This window comes from Platalea leucorodia (genome assembly GCF_965183815.1).
Source record: "Platalea leucorodia genome assembly, chromosome: 7".
NCBI lineage: Eukaryota > Metazoa > Chordata > Aves > Pelecaniformes > Threskiornithidae > Platalea > Platalea leucorodia.
In genome coordinates, this window is record NC_138829.1 from 71,205,895 (window position 1) to 71,223,088 (window position 17,194).

The 17,194-nt window shown below is 44.3% G+C and overlaps 1 protein-coding gene across 1 annotated transcript; it reads right to left on the minus strand.

Moving 5' to 3' along the window:
- Positions 1 to 27: 27 nt before the first annotated feature.
- LOC309593150 (acyl-CoA (8-3)-desaturase-like) lies at positions 28 to 12,881 on the minus strand (the record flags this gene model as incomplete). The annotated part of the gene is made up of 12 exons (XM_082317306.1): positions 28 to 79; positions 254 to 379; positions 1,088 to 1,167; positions 1,869 to 1,965; positions 2,627 to 2,724; positions 3,560 to 3,636; positions 5,584 to 5,644; positions 7,118 to 7,246; positions 7,417 to 7,518; positions 7,919 to 8,116; positions 9,737 to 9,847; positions 12,645 to 12,881. 12 exons carry the CDS (start codon positions 12,879 to 12,881, stop codon positions 28 to 30), a joined length of 1,368 nt encoding a protein of 455 aa, XP_082173432.1.
- Positions 12,882 to 17,194: the final 4,313 nt, after the last annotated feature.

Sequence of the window (17,194 nt, forward strand, 5' to 3'; positions counted from 1 at the left end):
TGAATGGTACCATCAAGCTTTGTCTTCTTATTTGTGGAGGTAGGCATCAAGCCAGAGCTCTCCTGAATTCTTCAGAGAGCTGAGGGAGAGAGAAAGCACAAGAGGCCGCATTATGCAGGGTTGCTTAGGGGAGTGGTGGTGGGGACAAGGGAAAAGAGTGTTTCTGTGTGTTGATTTGTAAGAGAAGAACAATCCAACTCTTGTTCTTAGCCTTCCAGGCTCTCCTACATCCTTCTGCAATGTTGTTACTTACTGTACAATGTCTGCAAAAGCCGTGAGCAACGGTTTACATTGGTACTCAATGCCGTGTTTGGCACACAAGGACTTCACCAGAGGAGCCACCTTCCAGTAGTTGTGTCTTGGCATTGTGGGGAATAGGCTGCAAACAGGAGACAGACAAATTCTCTTCTGGGGCCCCATAAGAAACACTGCCTTTCACATGTTAACGTTCATTATGACTTCCCAGGACTCACATGGCTCACACTGAGTAGGGTCTTTAGCTGCTCATGGCTCTTCTTTACCCTTGGTGTGCTTTTAGCACAAGTAACTTGTAAGACTTCCCTGCTTTCCCCCTCCGTTATTTCCCACAGTTGTCTCTAGCATCTCTGATGCGACATTTCTCCAAATTACGTGATGCTATAAACTGGAAGAATCTCCTTCCCCTCCTCCCCTTTCTCCCAAAGTAACCACCTGAATAACACAGAAAAGGAGATGAGCCCATCCTCCAGTTGCACATCTCAGTCTCTAGAGTAATCGTCTAAGTAGGTAGGCTTAAAATACTGTGTCAGACTATAAACGGGGTGCCTTAGCGTGTACATTTTCACTAATGCTTGTGAACTACTACTTTGGATAGACCCTGTTGCTGTCTGTATGGTTTCAATTTTCGCTGGTCATTCTCACTTTCCTGTGGGTCCAGGGAAGGTTTTGAATGACATTATGATTCTCTTTAGGGTTTTTAGTCTTTTTAAAGACAAACTCATTGGTGCCCCACACTTATTGTAGTAGAATTCAGAGCAAAGAAGAATAGGGAAAAGAAAAAAAAAAATTTAAAAAAGGAGGAAAATTCTCTCTCAAGGTGTGTACTCACTGATGTTCAATCTGGAAGTTCAGATGCCCAGTAAACCAGTCATTGAACAGAGACTGCTCAACGTTGCATGTTGCCTGGAGCTAGAGGAGGGGAAAGGAAAGCAAAGTCAGTACAGATTGGTGACTGAAGCCTTTCTCGTTTGTCTAAAGAGCACAGTATGTCTATTGTTTTCCTTTAGCCTAAGCTGAGCTACCTCAAGCCAGGGATCATAATCCTCCTGCAGCTTTGTGGACCAGCAGAGGTACGTAGACTGGCTAACATGGACCATGGTAAAACTAGGAGTTGGCTCTGTGCTCCTGTGAATGCATGTGAACAGTCAAAAGTTCCTCCTGGGTCTTCTCAAACCTACGTCTGCAGAAAAAGCAGAGACGGCAGGGTACTTCTGTGATGGTCAGACTTTACTGCTGGACTCCAATAAGTCTCTCTGCAAAGAGGGGACACCACACTGGCATTCTGCTAGTGCCAAATTGCTCAGCAAGAGCAGGGCACACACTTCCATCTCCGCATAAGCGGAAAAGGTCCAAGACAATGATACAGCAAGCGGGGAGGTGGGTATGTTTAGGAAATAGAGCTGGGACCTAGCTTTGATTTTAGATTGCCCATGAACGTGTCATTGCTGTCCTTCTTTACTGTTACTGTAACTGAATCCCATTATCCTATTAACCTTCACTTCCCAGTTACCACCAGGTTTTCACCCTTAATGCAATAGAGGACTTGCTTGTCTTATGGTTGGAATTTGTACCTGTATGGCCACAATGCTTAAGAATGGAAAATATTTTACCTGAGTAGACACCCAGTCCAAATTCTTGTCATAGTAAATATCCATAGGGATATGATTCATCTGTGAAACCCAGACAAACCAGCTGCTCGCCAGCATCCTGTGCAATCAGACAAGAGGCCAGAATTCAGGAACAGGTAAGCACCTCGGTGCTGAGCCATTGAAATAACAGCACAGCCAGACTTACAGACACACGGCTGAACACCAGCCTGCCTAATCCAGCACCTGGAAGAACTTCCAAAACATTCCAAGTTACTTCCTTATGAAACTCATGATTATTTAATATGTCTTGTTATGAAACTGATGCGGCCTGTTATTAATCTTGTTTCATCTGTAGCCAAGGACGGCACTGGTTAGAATCAGTAAAATGATCCAAGTGGAGAGCGTATTGTCCACTGAAGCCAATGCTGCTGGACAATGCCGGGGCATTTGCCAGCCCAGGCTAAGCTGTTTCTCTTAAACGTTCTCTTTCTCTGACCGATAGCAGACCCAACACCCAAAGCACTGAATCTTAGGCAAGGTAAGTATTTCTCAATTTGGTCAGCGCTCAGTGAAGTCTCTTTGCTGCCAGAGCCAATGAGGCAACATAAAACTTGAACTAGCAATTAAGCAGAAGAGTCTTAGTTTAACTTTACAGAATTAAAAAACTAAGCAAAAAATGAGATGGTCAAGGAGAACATGGGAAGATAAGCAAAGGCGGGCAGGCACAGATGGAAAGAATAGGTAGAGGAAGGCTGAGGAGCCTTCTAAAGAGATATCACCTTAATATAAAATAATATGCCAGAAGACTCTTTATTTCTAATAATGATCCATAAGTAAAAAAGAATCTGATATAGAAGGTCAGCATCCAGGCCAAGTCCTACCAAAAACAGAGACAACAAGGAAAGAAAATCATTATAAATTACATTTGCTTAAATCTTTTTCTAAGCTTCATGCTGTATGTACAAGAGAACAATCTACATTCAGCTTCTGTAGGTTTTGCTAAATTGAATCATCTGGAGCAATCCAAATTAACGTAAGCTAACAAGACTCTCTTTTCATGGTTCGCTATAATAGAGATGAATCTGAGCATTCACGCCTAATAAGCAGATTAATATATTAACAAATGACTATGCCTTCAGAAACATGAGTTGAAGACTTGTATCAAATCATTGCTCAGGACTCCATGGTGACCTAAGTGCTAGACCAACAATCTCATTTTGGCTGGAAGTTGCCCTGTCCTCCTGTATGCATAACACGCAAGAAAAGGAAGAATGAGGCATTAATTGTGGCTGCCTGGCATAGGACATAATGCCAAGTGTATGCATACTGCTAACAGATCAACGACAACAGTTCCTATAAATCCACATCCTCCCATTCCTGACCACTACGGACCTTCCAATTTGCTTCCCAAACCAAAGGCGACCGTACACTCCGTGGTTCTGCAAAGGAGGCAAAGCGGTACAAGCCAAACAGCCTGTTGCTTGTTTTCAGGCCTTTATCATCAAGCTACGGAACATAACGGGTTTAGCAGAAAGCATGCAGAGGCACTGAAAGCACCACGCCAAACTGACTGTCTTATTAGGCTTAACTAAATGGCATACAGTGCCACGCAGCAGGGACCGAGCTCTGGACAGAAGCCGGCTCCATGTTCAGAAGAAAGGTTGAAGGCCCACAGCTGACCCCTTCTTGGTTGCACAAGTAGCAATACTTACCACCCAATACCTTTTGGTGTACGCAGTATAAAATGTGTGGCACTGGAAGTAGGTGGGAAACAGGAGCGGAGGAAGAGCTGTAAGGCAGAATTCATCATCACTGGTAATGTCATGGACTGACTGACAAATAATCAAACTGGAAGCAAAGGATCCCTGAACAGCTACTCAATACGGAGAATATTCTGAGAAGTTTCAGGGCTGCAGAATTTTCTGGATGATATCAGTATGCATCAACGCAGACAAACAGTGACCCATCTGGGAGCCTGCTGGCCTCGAGAGGTAAAACAAAGGTAAGACAAGAAGCTCTCTGAAGCTTGATTGAGGGCAGGTCCTGCTCTTCAGCAGGACAGCCTGCTACTGCTTATGTCAGCTATAACACAGGTACTATTGCCTTCTGTCTCCTCAGGGAGAGCTATGGCCATGGCTTCTTTTAGAAAAGAGTGAAAACAAAAAGGCGTGTGGGGAATCCTGAAAAATAAGGAGGACAAGACCCCAGAAACTTAATAATCCTTTTGAGTACCACAGTAACCACTTTGCAAGAAAGCAACTGACTGATCCTGGTTAGGTTATGCTATGCGGGGCTCCGAGCAACCTCATCTAGGTGAAGGTGTCCCTGCTCACTGCAGGGGGTTGGACTAGACGGCCTTTCAAGGTTCCTTCCAACCCAAACTATTCTATGATTAGTGCTTCTAAACATTTCTAGGTCTGTTCATTAATCTGATAGTGCTTACAAACCCGAGATTTCATTTTAGGCTTTTAACTGAGGAACAACCACACAGTAGTATTTGGAGAAGTGGCTTCTACAGCCCCAAAGCTTATCTGGCTCCCCATTCAGCTGTTCAAAGCAGGGGAACAGCAGCAATACATACGAAATCCCGTGCCTGCCAGGGATTTTGGGTGGAAGAACTCCCACTCAACCTTCCAAATGGACACCTCACTTGTACTTAAAAAAAACAAAGCGACCCAAAAAACCCCACAGACTATTATTTAAATTTTAATACTACTGGAAGATGTGGTATGACATTGTAATTCAGAGCCACTGTGGAGGATGTGGAAGATCTGGGATAGGATCACCGGTCTTAACTAGGCATCTCAGAGTTGTGTCTCTGAGATAGGCACACCTGAACTAACCCCGCTAGTTCTGCCTAGCCACTCGAGAGAACAGCCACTGCTGTTCCTGCCATCTTCAGAGGTCAAGGGAAAAAAATGGGTTAAATGAATCACACCTCAAAAGTGCCCATTTATGTTGGATTTTAGGGTTCAAATTCATACTGTCCACTTTTCAGGCAAGCATCCTAAGCAGCAGACTTCACACTATCCTGGAGAGATGCAAGAGGTGATATGCCTTTGTCCCGTGTTGAACTTGTGCTGCTTTGAGAAAGGAATAAAGCTTCACTAAGATGGGAAGAAGAGGGCAGGAGTGAGCCTAGGGATAGGGGCACTGACAGTGGAGAAAAATCTGAATTTCTCCTCTGCTCTGTTTATGCACTTTATCAGCCATACATTATACAGCTCATGTAAACAACCCCCGGAGCCCTCATCTCACATGCCCAGGTAATGTCCTTAATTAGCGAGTTAGGAGTCTTTCTCCTTTTCTCTGTCCAAATAGATGCATACTTATTTCTGCAAAACAACACAGTTTTAAGATGACCTGGGATAAGTGTACCCCACTACTTTTTCTTGCCTGGAACAACCTTAAGCCATTTGGTTAGAAATTCTCAGACCAAATTAACGTGTTTCAAGTCAAGAAGGTCACAGAATCCTGATCTCACATGGGATCATATGATAATTCAGGCTGGAAAGGACCTCAGGATCTCAGAGCAGCATCAGCTATGAGGTCAGACAAGGTTACCTGGGGTTTTATCCAGTCAGGTCTTCAACTCCTCCAAAAATTAGATGCAAACTGATGATTATGTTCTTTGATGCAGGCACCTTAGTTTTGCTCAAGTCCTACAGGTCAAAAGTAAGCTCTACAAGCCCCATTAGTACCCCTCATGGTATTGCAGGAGAACAGAGATACTCACTGATGAAGAAGTATTTGTGTTGGTGATTATATGGCATGTATTTTTTCTTTTTGATGCCAAGCTGTGAAAAGAAACAACAAAAAAATACTGAGCGGAAACTAAGCAACCTGCACAGGTAACTTGCTGTTTTCCATTCTTTTTTCCCCAGATGCACTCTTCTTGCGTGCTTCCCACAACCCTCATTCCTGCTATCTCCCTCTTGTGTAGCTGTCCTATTAGTATTATGTATTACATTATCATTACATACATAATACACCTTTTCTATAAATCTTCATTCCATTAATGTGAGGCTTTAATGCCTTACAGCTTTGTAAAGTCCTTCAGAGATAAACTGTTAAGCAAGCATGAGATTTTTTTCCAGTTGGGGAAAATAAAGAAGTGATTGCTGAAAAGTAGTTCTAGATATACTTATGACAAGCCAAAACAGAGGTAACAGCCCATAAGAAAAGCCTGGGTTGGTATATGGTAGGATGGAAACTGCTATCACAAATACCACCATCGTCTGTGTTGGAACAGAACGATGCAGTGTAAACTATACCAGAACATTTCAGCCATTAAAAGATGGTATGATCTGTAAGTTATGATAAAAATAATTTTGAGGGTAGATAGAGGGGAATTTTAACTGGTGGATTTCCTTGGTTTTGTGTTCTTACCACATTTGTAATTCATTTGATGAAATATTAGATATTTCAAGGCTAAGCTCTATTATAGGTCAAAAATAGTCATATCTCTTTTCTCTCTTCCCCTCCCACCCCCTTTCTTCTTTGATTCTGTACACTTCAATGACAGTTTCACGATGGCAAAGGTCTTCCAAGGAGAAAAATATCTCACTGCTGTAGCTATTCTGACAGAGTCTCAAGAACTGATGAAGCTGTACAGCAAAAGGGGTTCAGCATCGCCTTAGCTTGGCCTTCCTGGAAGCGGCCTCGCAGCACAAGCTGAGAGCATCCTACGTGGTCAAATGGCTTCTGCCCACCGGAGGGACCGGCCAGCCGCCAGTCCTACAGAGCTACAGGAACAGCCCTTGGTTATGCAGCCCTGCTGCGCTGGCTGCCTTTCGCAGCAAGGTTTCTGCCTTCTCCTAGAAGGCATAGACATGCCAAAGCCACCCGTATCTCTGAGTCTCAGACATTAATACTAAAGTAATAATCCCAGGCCAACTGCAGACATGCTTTATATTAATGTTTACAAGTTATCTAATAATCATTAATTACTGAGATGTTCTGCTAGGTCATTAAGTTGCTATAACCATTAATAGCCTTTTTGCTGATGGATTTTCCACCCTATATATGATGTATGTACATCATGTCTAATTTATTTACAACTACTTGTCAGCTGTTTAAGAAATTTTTAAAGGAACTTAATGTGAACTGTGACCTGCTTACAAAGGCTGAAGAAAGTAGACACAGATGAAAGCAGTCTTTTTTTCAGAAACTGTCATCACATCTTAGTTTTAGATCTTTACAGTACAGTATGCTTTTTGTTGACTAGAGCGTTCCCAGTTCCTGGTACGTGAGCGCGTGCGCACACTGACCTCCACAGATAATTTCTTCCCCAAAGTAAACAAGAAAGGGTGCATATCAATATCGGGATCTTTCTGCCAGCAGTTGGGTTTGGCATGGTGCCGGGAGTGCAGAAGAGTCCACCATTTGGCTGATGCCCCCTGTTTTAGTGAAGAACAAAGTGTGAAAAGTACATTTCCAGAGCCAGATTCTCCCCAATTCCCGTCTTTTGCCCAATGCTGAACACACTATCCTCCATAGAGTCTTCCGAACACAAACTTTTACAGGAAAGCCATCAAATCTAAGAAGTTTTCCAGGGTCAGGTACTTACAACCAAATGGCACATCACAAACTTATGCAGCAGTTGGTTCCACTTGGTCTTCCTGAATACTGAAAGATGTCCTAAATCATGTTGTAACCATGAAGCCTGGACCTGGAAGAGGAAGAAGAAAACATTGGGAGGGGAGAAAAAAACAGGAATTGAGACCAGGACAGAGCCACAGCCTTCCTTTGCTTTGAAATATCAGAATTTATTTCTCAGACTCTGCTCCAAAGACAAAATCGGAAAGGAACTATGAAATCCTGATACTCTTAAGGCTTCCCCCAGAATATATCTTGCTGAAAGAATCCCAGACTAGGTTTAGTGGGAGCTCCCCACATGCAGCATTTCTTCTTTATATCTTCTGTAAACACATGCCATATAGCAGTGGTCGTCTTATGACAAAGGAGAACTATGCCAAGTAGTCCTCTGTTTCCTTACAAAACCGCAATAGTATTTGTGTACAGAAGTTGATGCAAGTCCATGTGCGCATGCTGTGGACTAAGTTGCCTACCTGGGAAATGGTCTGCACCACCAGAGAGACAATAAAGGGCATTAAGGACGTCCCAAAGTAGAAGAGAATGAGCCAAGCAGCCGTCTCCAACAGGAGGATGTGAGCGAGGTGCAGGAAGAAGAAGACTTGATTTGGCTCCAGAAGTCCCGTTCTCTCAACAGTAGCACGCAGTTCACGGAAGTCTTTCACCAGCATTTTCTGTGGGAAGCACCAATGGTACATGTTCTCTGTTTCTAGAGTGTAGCACTGCAGCCTCAAAAGCCAAGGACCACTTTAATGGAGGAAAGAAGGAGCAAAGGATCTGGCCAAATGGGCAAGAGCTGGGCTTGCACACTAATTAACCTTATTGCTCTCCTACAGCTTCTCCATGTCTTTGCCTGATAAGGTACATAGAGCAGAGGAGCAAGCAGCAGCCATCACAGAGCATAATGTCTGTACCCCCAACCCCTAAAACTTTTATCTTTGGTGCTTCTTCCATCATCTTCTTGGCAGGTAGCGTAGGGCTCAGGTGGAAGTTGTGCCTAGTGGAAGCTGTACTGTGTGTGCGTGAACATAGCACGCCATCTTGTGGTAGGCCTTTGGGATGAAATGATTCCTTTTCTGCCAGTTCCAATAGACCCATGTATGTTTTCACTTTACCCTTCCCAAGATTAACAGGGGAGGATTAAACGCCTGTATGAAAATGGCACCTACAGCCCAGCTGGCCTCAGGCTGGTGGGCACCGAGGAAGGAGGATGGAACAAGAAATGAGCACAGCAGAGGTGCTAGACCAACCCACCTTTGGCTTTGCCAGCTCCACAGATGCCTCCCAAGCTCGATTCCTGTCTCCACGCAACCCATCCCACAAAGGAGCTTGCCAGCCTACTTTCCCAATCATTTTGGGGAAATGGGGTTTGCATGGAGCAAGGCACATGCAGGCTCTGGTGCAGACCAGCTATGGAATTGAGAACTAGGCAAGGCATGGCCACGGATGGGTAAGGGGGTTCAGGAGGTTCCCACCTACCTAGGAAGCGCGGCCATGTCATTCTGGGACAGCCAGACTGCTCTGAATTGTGTTTCTAATGCCCGAGTTACACGGGGCCACGTATCGTCTTGCCCCCCTTCAGCACGCAGTGTGGGACTATGCGAAGGAAAAGTCAGGGCAGGCTGGGAGGAATGGGGAAAACACGGTCGTGGATAGTGGGAAGCAATAAGGACCACACAGCCCAGGGAATATTTGTATGGTGAGGCTGTTCCTGTTCTGTTGTCTGTGCCTCTCTCACGAGGTTTTCTTTGACATACTAGATCAGTTACTCTCGCAGTGCCATCGCAGTGCTTCTGTGAATGATTATGTCATTTCACCTTGAGACTGACAAAAGGCCGCTGCCCAGAAGGGCCATGCCAACACACCCTGTGAAGCTTAATTTGAGGCTAACACGCTCCAGCTGCGGTCTCTCCCTACAGATACCTACAACAGAAGGGAGTACAGTCTGACAATTTACTATCAGCTGGAATTATTTAATTTTTGGTTAGCTCTTTCTCAAAGCAGGGGAAAGAAGAAAAGGTGATAGCTGTGCTATGCACGAGAGCAAAACAAGGCTCTGCTATTTCTGTAGCGTTGCTGTGATAAGAAAAATTCACCTTCAGGAAACTCATTTTCAACCACATAATGTGGATTTAGTTAATATTCACGTATTATTTCTAAGTACTAGCACAAAAAATCGTGAAGAACCTGGATCCCATTGTTCCAGGAGCTATGCTGATAGAGAAGAACAAGGTCTAATCTCAGAATATTTCCCTTTAATCTATCTTTGATCTGATTTACAAGGATAGACTTACGTTTTTAGTGGGCTCAATACTGGGTTGATCTGGTGCCAGCTCCCCAATCTGCAGTGACTTCAAGTACTTGCTCACCAGCACCTTGTCAACATGGAACGCTACAAAGGCATCCTGCAAACGCACAAGAGTAAAGGCAGAGGTAAGAAAAACAAATGCTACGGTACTAACCTCGACCTGCTGCGCACAGCAAGACATTCACTGTGGAGGAACCACAATGGCAAAGATGGCTGGTTTACCTTTCCGTCTCCTCAAGCTTTTGTTAACCTTTTTCTTCTCGTGTTTGTCCCACAATCTTAAATGAGATCTTATTTCAGCTGGCAAACGGAAGAGATCCAACTTCCACTACTGCAATTACTACAGGTATGCAAGTTCCATAACACTAAAGTGAATGAATCGCCATCATACACCTAAAGCGGAGTCTAGTTCCCTTGCCTTCCTTCTTCCCCCTCTTCTCAACCCCAATATTAGTGACTTTTCCATCTTCCTGGACATCCAGGTGCCCAAAAGGCCCTTCTTATCAGCAGACCAGAATCTTCTTTGTTGTGCAATTTGTCAGAAGAGAAAATTGCCCTTTAAATCCAACAGATTAAAAGAAAAACGTGGTTCCTCTTATTCACTGGGTAGAGAACTCTGCTCCCAAATTAGCTGAGAGAGGATGCATTTCATCAAGGGCCAAGCAATACCAGAGAACTTTCTATTTTTCTCTAGTACTTGGAAGTATTTAGAAGGAAATGAATGCAAGGACAAAATTCGTAAGCACAGACCTGATGTAACTGATCTCTCAAAGATACGAGCGTGAAAAAGCAATGGTGTGGTAGCCTCTCGGCAGAGCTGGCGACAGAAAGGACAGGACGCAGAAAAGCAGAGGAGGAGACAACTGCATTGGCGGAGCATGAAGGGGGCAGTTGGAGCCCTGAAGCACCACTGAGCCGGAGCTGAGCTGTGAATTCGGTCTGTAGGAAAGGAACTTCCCCTGAAGATTCTCCAACCATGGAAAATTGCTTTTGTACATCCATGCCTTCAACTTACTGATCTGCCTGCACACCTGCTTTTGCACCGTCTTTCATCCGATTCAATTTAGCCATTCCAAACAGCCCAGAATCAGTGCTTTACTGCATTCCAGCCCCAGAGTTGCTCTGGGCACATGTTTATTAAGAACGGCTGTGTGACAAAATGACGTTGTTTAGCTAATCTCTTTGAGCAAATTCTCTGCTACAGAATTTCTGTCCTCTACTCTGAAATGGTTGGCCAACCGCACGACTAACACTGAGGCATACATGTAACATATGGTGGGTTTAAATACCATGCACATAATCGCTATCACTGATAAATCAAAAAATTCAGCAAGCAGTTTCTCTGCAAAATAATCTACTGCAAGTACCTGGTTGTTTCATGATGTTGCAATACCAGATGTTTTTACAGTCTCCAAAATTCAACCAAATCTTGCCAAATTCACCCAAAAACTCCACCCTCAAGACTGTTGCTCCTGCTGTCTAAGTCACCTCATTCCTTAACTCTGCTGTTCTATCCTTTGTGAGAAAACACAACAAAAAGCAGCAATAAAAGGACTCTTCTTCACAGTTTCGTGCGGTGCCACCCTTACTAATATTGTGGCATTAATTATACTCACTTTTCCATTCCTCAGGTTTCTTTTCTTACCGAGAGCCTTCCATGTTTATCATCCTCTCCTAAGTTATCTTTCAAGGCTGTACGCTCTTGGTACAACCTTCCAGTCAAACTAAGGTAATTTTTTTAATTTTTCATGCTACACATCCAAAAGATTAAGCAATTGACCTATTCCAAGATGCACAGACCTCACTAAAATCTTATGGATTTTCTTAATTAATACTTCTTTCACTTCTTCACTTCAGCATCCTAAAATGAAAGAAACCTGACAGTACTAACTAGAGCAAATGAACGATGGAAAATACAGAATGCAAAGTGTAGCTAATACAGAATTTGAAATTTAAACTTAGTGGACTGAAAATTACTTTTACTTCCATCAGCCTCAAATACCCCTTATATATGGAAGGTCAGGGAACTATTTGTCTTGTTTTTGTTTTTGTTTTTTTTTTTTTTCCTTTCAAAATCCACAGCAAGGAAGCAATCAAGTTTGTCACATCTTTGTATAGAAGTTAATTTACCACTGTTTTCTACCCTTCCTGCATGCACCAGAAGGCAAGAAGTCTGAGGAATTTGCTGAACGTTTTGGTGTGTGTTTTACCACAGGTTTCCACAGCATTAAATTAGCAGCCAGGCAAGGAAACACGATGAGCAGAAGTCTTTTTGCCCACACCCTAACTCGCCAGCAGTTGGACACTGGCTGATTCTTTCAATTTTGTTCATCTCCAGGGTCAGAAGGACCACAGGCAATAACTACAGAAACCTTTCTGGAAGACTGCTTGGGAAAGCCTGCTGTCTTCGCTTTCCCTCCAGGGTATGCCAGGTGGCATTTAGGAGGGATACCTTTCCTAAAGATATGTTTCTGGAAGCAGCGACTGTCATTGCCACAGGGCCGATGCACTACTTGTGCCAGCTTCCCCACCTTGCCCTGGCTGTAAGCAATCACTGCAGCTCGAAAGAGCTGCAAAAGCAAGATCAGCAGATAAGAGTAATCCTAAGGACTTTAGCTAGGTAAATAGTTACAGCCTGGCTGCCTCATGGGCTAAGCCTCTTTATTTGCCTGTTTCCATAGCACAGGACTGGAAAGCTTGCACGTAGCAGAGACACTACATGCCCCCGGCCCTGCTACATACCCTCAAGCCCCACCAATTCCCACCGAAGCCACCTCCCAAGCTCTCGCTGCATGATGCTTGCCGGGTACCAGCCTCCTCCACCCCACATCTCAAAGCGAGCGGGTAGCAAGGGCCTCCCCACCATCACCGTCCCCACGACCCCCGGCGCTCACCGTGGCATCTTGCCCAGCATGGCTGCTGATGAGACGGGCCCCTCCCGGGTGCCTCCGGTAGAATTGGCTGACGTCGTACACCTTCCTCTCGATCACCAGCCAACGCTCCTGCGGCGGCGGCCCCCGGCCGCTGCGCTGCCCGATCTCCTCCCAGGTGAAGCGCCGAAGCGCCCGGCCCACCGCAGGGTCCCCATCCTGCTCTTCATGCACCTCCCTGGCACCCCGCAGCGGTGCCATCCTCCTTCCCACTTCACCAGCCCCAGCTCCCTGCTCCCACCATGGCATATAAGGGTGGGACACACCCTGCCCTGCCCTGCTCCGGGTCCCCGCCCTCCTCCTTTTCCCATCCCTGGGGGATCAGCAGAGAGGCTTGGGGCAAGGTGAGCGAGGGTGCTGGGCTGCAGGCAGAGCTCCTACACAAGCTCCAGCTGCTCTGGGTTTTCCCCTTCCCTGCCCAAAACCTGCTTTTTCACGGTCCCAGCTCTGGCAGCCGCAGCGCAATCCACGTATGCAAAGCATAGCAGTAACGACAGGTAGGGAATGTCTGACCACGCTGGTTTTTTCTTAGCTAGCTCATTCTGTTCCCAAGGCAGGCTTCCTGGGCTCTGACAGTCAGGGAAAACTTCACTTAAAATACACCTCTGATTAACCTGTTGTTAACCAGAAAAATAATATCACTCTGCAGCTTAGTTTAGATGTTACAATCCACAAACCCCTTTGCAAGAAACATGAGTTATGCACATTCTTATGCTGAATTTAAAAAAAAAAAAAAGAAAAAGAAAACCATACTGATCTATTGAGAACTCAGTATTTTATTTAGAACCTGATGAAAACCCATATTTCTGTATTTGCAGTTCTCCTGCACTCACAGCAAGAGCGGAGCAGGGAGGAGGAGGCTTCCACAGTGCCCTTTACAGTAACCATCCTCTTCTCAGAGCTCTGCACTTGATGCTCTGTGACCTTGGACAAGCCTGGGATGGCACACAAGAAACATTATACCAGGTTCTGATGGTAGGTTGTGACATTGCTTTTTCTTCCCCTGCCCCCTTCTTGTTTGTAAAATTATTACGTAAACTGTTGACCTGGGGACTCCAGGAAATTAGTATTAATTGCAAAACAACACTTGGTTCAGCTTTTCCTCTCTTTCTAAACAGTCGTAGCATTTGCATAACTTTCTCTTTTCAAAACAGACCACAAAGTCTTGAAAATATTATAAAACCATGACTGAGTCAATGATTTCTTTATTCCATAGAAAAACACATGTTAAAGCCCACATCAGCATCAACCCAGATGGAGGAGCACACAATTAGGACAGAGTTTTCAAAGCATGTGATCAAAGCTGACATTAATTTGTCTGAGTTACTATCTTTTGATGGTTTGCAGTTTTCATTTGAATTAATTCCTATACATTTGTAACATTTCTTACACATCTACATGCTTTTTTTTTTCCCTCAGTGCTCATTTGCTTTTCAGGCTGCTTGGGCTAGGAAAGTTGTCACTTGATAATAATTCTGCAGTCTATATTTCAAGTTAGAAATGCTGATCCAAAGAACCATGAGAAATCTCATATAGTTACCATAGTTAAGTGGTTTAAATAGTGTTTATGGCTCTTCGCCTTTATAAGAAGGTGTGAAAAGACTGAAGGTGATTTCTCAGCCCAGCTCCCAATGGCAGCCAATGCAATAAGATGCTTTAGAAAGAAGTTTAATAGTCATTATTATCGATCTGCTTCTTTGCTTCTCCCCTGTCATAGTAGGCAGTCAGAAAACATCTCTTCCTTCTCATTCCTGGGCTTCGCCACCCCTTAGGCTCACGTCTGGTACTTTTTTACAGAATATGTTTTTATAACATTTGAGATAAGCCATCTCCAGTACACACCTTCGGGAGTACAGCAGAACTTGTTCCTTTTAGCTTCCCTCCTACACTGAACACTCACCATTGAAATTCAGCAGAAAAGGAGGAAGAATTCAGCCCCCTTTTCCTATGTTCATACCTCCTTAGCTGCTTTTTCTGACCCCAAAATCCTGTACAGGGTTAAATAGCTTCAACAACATCACGGAGAGATTTTCTCTTCATCTTTTTCTCCACCTTTCTGAGGATTCTCAGATGCTAGGGCAGTATAGCAATACACAAGAGAAATAAGTTCAAATCCCCTTGATATTTTACCTTTCCGGTGAATCACAGGTTGCTGAGTAAAATAAAAAATTACCTTCTTTTCCTGTCATCTTTGATGTAAAGCTGTAGCTACCACTGGATCAGTAAGACAGGCAGGGAAAAGCTTTTTCCCCCAAGCTTTTTAGTACATTAAGCACCCAGCCGCTCAGCTGCCCCTAGTAAGCTTCTGGACTGGGTGAAAGATATCTGTGCCCTTAGGCTGCCGCAGGTGAGGTTAAAAAAAAAACCCAAAACAACTTCTGTGCATGATTCAGAAACTGGTGTTTGGGAGCTTTAGTGAGAGGTATTGCGCAGCACTGAGAACCTGGCGATTTCAGGAGGTAGGCAACAGCTGGGCTGGAGCTTTAGATTTTAAGAACTGCCCTCAAACACCTAAAATGGTAGCCAGGCTATTAAGTCCTTTTGTGGATGTATGTCAAACCCTTGGATAACCGAAGCTTTAATTACTCAAGAACGAGCCACATAACCCACTCAGAGAAGGAACTGTCTGTTACATGGGTTGTACAGCCCTCATGGCAGTACTATTGTATCAGCCTGTAGACATTACCCTTGTAGAAATGCTGATAATTGCTATTGTATCAGCCAGTGTTTACAACGGAACAATGCATTTGGTAACAAACAGGTCATTAATCTGAACCACAGCTACTACATCAAGTTGTCAGCTACTCGGTTTTTTACTGGAACCCCCATTAAGCTAAACTTAGGCATTCCAGTATTGCAGCTCTCTGCTTGGATGTTTTGCAATCTGTCTTTTCACAATAAAAGATCTCAGCTGCTAAAAAGATAAACATCAAATTATGACTTGATATCTACCTGATATCCACTTGTTCTCTCACATATCCCGTGTTTTTATCCTCTGTAATCAATCCATTCTTCTTGTCCCTGCATCTGGGTGAACTGGATCAAACCTGAATTATGGTCCTTTCTGGAACTCTTGTGTTAGTACATATGCCATCAAGCCTAAATGAAAAAAAAAACAAAACAAAAACATTTAGGGCAGGGCTAAATGGATCTTCTGTGTAGGTTAAAATCTGAACATTGATTTTTAACCAAACTGAGCTGTTGCACCTGGTAAGCGGTTAATATATTTGCTGACTCTGAATGGAAATCTATTCATTCCCTTTCTGCATGCCATGGACATGGCAGATTCTTGAACACCAGAGAAACATTAGCTAGATGAATGACACCAAAGACACGGGGAGGTCAAGCACCTTCATATGTGTACATGCAGGAACTTTCTCTCCCCTGGTGGCAGGATAGAATAGAATAGACCAGACCAGAACAACATAGAACAGGAGTGGAGTGGAATGGAGTGGAGTGGAGTTGAGTTGAGTTGAGTTGAGTTGAGTTGAGTTGAGTTGAGTTGGAAGGGACCTACAACTATCACAGTCCAACTGCCTGACCACTTCAGGGCTGACCAAAAGTTAAAGCAAGTTATTAAGGGCACTGTCCAAATGCCTCTTAAACACTGACAGGCCTGGGGCATCGACCACCTCTCTAGGAAGCCTGTTCCAGTGTTTGACCACCCTCTCAGTAAAGAAATGCTTCCTAATGTCCAGTCTAAACCTCCCCTGGCACAGCTTTGAACCATTCCCACGCGTCCTGTCACTGGATCCCAGGGAGAAGAGCTCAGCACCTCCCTCTCCACTTCCCCTCCTCAGCTGTCAAAAGCAACGCAGTCACCCCTCAGCCTCCTTTTCTCGAAGCTAGACAAGCCCAGAGTCCTTAACCTCTCCTCAGAGGACATGCCCTCCAGCTCTTTCACCAGCTTTGTTGCCTTTGACGCATTCAAGTTAAATTTCATGCTAGTGATGATTGCCCAATGCTCCAATCTATCTAAATCCCTCTCCAGGGCCTCTTGTCAACAGCATGTCCCAGTGTGGTATCATCAGCAAAGTTGCTAATGGTGCTTTCAACTCCTGCATCCAGATCGTTGATAAATATATTGAACAGAACCAGCCCTAGAATTGAGCCCTGAGGAACGCCGCTGGTGACCAGTTGCCAGCCAATTGTAGCCCATTTGATGGGCCTTACTGATGTAAGATCATCAATCAATTGCAGGAGCCTATTTGTGTTTTAAGGATCACTACCTATCTCCTTCTTCCATGATTTAGGAAACTTGACAGGATGGGGCCACATACAATTACGGGTGCCATGTGCATTTGGAAAACAATGCAAAATGCTGAAAAGTTAGAGTTTAATCTTTCCAGACGGAGTACAGCCTGAATACCAAGGACTCCATAACCAGTTTCCCCATTTGGAAAATGTCCTAGTAAGTAGCCAAGGAGATTAGGGCTGTGTAGTGCTGGCATTCCTGCCATGCTTTAGACCTAGCGTGTCCCTATCCGCTCACACACGATTTTGTGGCATAGGTT